The sequence below is a fragment of the Cebus imitator genome, unplaced genomic scaffold (assembly GCF_001604975.1).
Source record: "Cebus imitator isolate Cc_AM_T3 unplaced genomic scaffold, Cebus_imitator-1.0 Scaffold77, whole genome shotgun sequence".
NCBI lineage: Eukaryota > Metazoa > Chordata > Mammalia > Primates > Cebidae > Cebus > Cebus imitator.
In genome coordinates, this window is record NW_016107392.1 from 5,722,945 (window position 1) to 5,726,267 (window position 3,323).

The 3,323-nt window shown below is 34.8% G+C and overlaps 1 protein-coding gene and 1 pseudogene across 5 annotated transcripts in view; both read left to right on the forward strand.

Moving 5' to 3' along the window:
• Positions 1-3,323, forward strand: part of TMEM209 (transmembrane protein 209) — a 43,282-nt gene that overhangs the window by 20,911 nt on the left and 19,048 nt on the right. For all 5 annotated transcript variants that reach the window (XM_017532558.2, XM_017532556.2, XM_017532560.2 and 2 more), the window contains exon 9: positions 1,141-1,237. In XM_017532558.2, the coding sequence (XP_017388047.1) occupies positions 1,141-1,237 (97 nt within the window). The remainder of the gene's footprint in view (positions 1-1,140; positions 1,238-3,323) is intronic.
• On the forward strand, positions 2,941-3,045 carry LOC119471896 (annotated as a pseudogene).

Sequence of the window (3,323 nt, forward strand, 5' to 3'; positions counted from 1 at the left end):
GAATTGCCTGAACCCAGGAGGCGGAGGTTGCGGTGAGCCGAGATCGCGCCATTGCACTCCAGCCTGGGTAACAAGAGCGAAACTCCGTCTCAAAAATAAATAAATAAATAAATAAATAAATAAATATGAAGTCTTAGGAGTTAGCTAGAGTTTTTGGAATTTTTTTTAAAAAGCAATGTATGTATACCTGTACCATATATTTTATAACACCAGAGTCTAGTTAGCACCCAATAATCAACCACATTAATACTTCTGCAGAAAAACATGAATAGTCACACTCAGTGGGATAAAGTTTATACATAGCTTCATGTGAATTCAGATCAAGTCTTGCCATTATATCAAAATTTGCTTGCTTAAATGGATTACAAAAAATGTTTTACATTCCCAGAAGGTTTTTATTTCAGTTGTTTATAATATCGTATTTCACCTGAAACATTTTTTCATCCTTTCATTTTATGGATAAACAAAAGATGGAAACAGCAGTGGTAATTGAATTTGCTACAGGCACACACACAAAACAATAGCACACAAACCAGATGGAATGTATCCTTAGACAGTCTTTTCACCTCCCAGATTTAGTTGTATGTTAGCCATAGAAAAGGCATTTGAAAGTCCCAGTCCTAAAGTAATACTGTAATATTTGCAAGCCAGTTTCAAATGTAATAAGCTTGTTTTTCCACATGGTTAGGGAATTGGGTGAGCCTGCCGAGAGTTAAGCAGTTATGTTAGTTTGAGAAACTATCTTACTGATCACAAACCAATGTAAACAGTACATTAACAAATGTATGAAGTTACCCTACAAATGTAAACTGAAGATTATCCTTTTAGCTAAACTTAATAATTAGAAAATTTTAAGAAAAAGTTAACATATAGCTAAAAGTTTTATATTTTTTTCAGAAAAAAACATATTAAGAATGTAATTTAGTTCATTTACACTCCAGTGGCCTATTTATTTAACCATCTCTTGATTTCGGGTTGCGATTACTTTCATTCTTTTTTCACTATACTTTATGATTCTTTCAATATACAAGTATAAGATGATAAAAAAATTCTTAAGAGTTGCTTGTAAAAAAGAAAGTAATTATTTGAGAGCTGCTTTGGAATCCTGGATCCAAAAATCTGTGCCTTATTTCTTCCTAGTGGATCAATGAGACAATATTAGTGCCACTTGTTCAAGAGATTGATTCTGTCAGCACACAGATGAGACGAATGGGTTGTCCAGAGCTACAGATAGGAGGTATGTGGCAGCAGAGTCCAGTGTTGGGTTTCTGTCAGTAAATCTGCCAGATGGAAAATTTCTTCCTGTAATGGACTGCTTAACTTCTTTTGTTACCTTGAGGTGAAAAACAAAAAAATCCAAATGTCTATAATCTAGTTTCTTGGTTTTTTTTAATGTGACCGCTTTATCAAGATGTAACTTACCTACCATATAATTTATCCATTTCAAATGTACAGTTCAAAGTCTTGGGTTGTGCAACTATCACCAGTTGTCAGTTTTGAAACATTTCATTTCTTGGAAAAGAAACCCTCCACCTTTGACCAGTCACCCTGCATTCTATACATTCCTCCCAGCCCTTTGCAAGCTCCAGTCTATTTTCTGTCTCTATAGATAGGCTTATTGTGGATATTTCATATGAATGGAATCATAGAATATGAATGTGACTTTGTGACTGGCTTCTTTCACTGAGCATAAATGCTTTCAAAGTTTGTCCATGTTGTAGAATTTATCATTATCTCATTTCCTTTATTGCTGAATAATATTCAGAATAGATCTACATTTTGCTTGTTCATTCATTAGTTGATTGACATTTGGGTTGTTTGCACTTTTTGGCTACTATGAATAATACTGCTGTAAACAGTCATGTACAGGTGTTTATATGGACCTCTGTTTTCATTTCTCTTGGTATATGCCTCGGGGTAGAATTGGTATATGCTGAGCTGTATGGTAGCTTTGTGTAATCTTTTGAGGCACTGCCAGACTCTTTTAAAGCAGCTAGCTGCACCATTTTATATTCCCACCAGCGTGTTTGGGGTTCCGCTTTCTCCATATTCTTGTAACACTTGTTAAATGTTTTATAGCCATCCTGTAGTAGGCATGAAATGGAATCACATTTTGGTTTTGATTTGCATTTCCATGATGACTACTGATGTTTATTGGTCATTTGTATATCTTCTTAGAAATGTCTTTTTGGATCCTTTACCCGTTTTTAAATTTGGTTACTTGTTTGTTGAGTGGTAGATGTTTTCATTATGTATTCTAATATAAAACCAAGACTCTAGCAGATGTTAATCACAAAGTTGTATAAAGCATAAAGACTATGTAATAATGTAATTCTCTGCCACCGATTTTCAACTTTCTTATCTGCTAAAGGTAAAATTTTAGGGTACTATATAAATTGCCTAAAAAATATATACTACAACTTAGTTATTAAGTAATTACCTTTCAGAATATATAAAGAATATTTTAGTCCCCAGCCCCTTCTAGAGAATACATTTCTCCTTGAAAAATGTGAAGTACTTTGGGTTGCATCTTAGCACTTTCCATTTACTTTGGGTATCTTTGTTAATCAGTCTTTATTACCTGAACTAAGAAAAGAAGTGTGCATCCCTAATGTGTCTCTTTATTGAATGTCCAAATGTTTCGTGTGTAATTAACACAGCACTCACATTAACCTTGAAAGCTGGCTGTTATTGCCCCATCTTATGGATGAGGCTACTGAGACTCAGTGATATTGATGATCCTGACCCTGTATAGGCCTAGGCTAATACAGCAGTGATTTGAGGACAGAATTCTCTGACTCCAAAGCCAGATTGGGCACTTTCTAGGTCTTGGCAATATTATTTGAAACCTGTGCGTATCCTTTATAAGTTATAAAAGCGCATATCTTTCACAACATTCCACCACTGTGATACACTTTTTAAAAAAAATAACAACATTGTATCACTTCTCGGCCTTTTGGCTAAGATCAAGTGTAGTATCTGTTCTTATTTAAAAAAATAATAAAAAAATAATAACATTGTTTTATCACTACAAATGCAGCATACATTTATTGTAGAAAATTTGCAAAGTACAGAAATCCACAGAAAAGAATATCACCTATAATTCTCCTTCCAGAGATAACCACTATCAATTTTGAACCACTGTCAATTTTAATTAAAATTGATAGTGGTTGGCCGGGCGCGGTGGCTCACGCCTGTAATCCCAGCACTTTGGGAGGCCGAGGCGGGTGGATCACGAGGTCAAGAGATCGAGACCATCCTGGTCAACACAGTGAAACCCCATCTCTACTAAAAACTACAAAAAAATTGGCTGGGCATGGTGG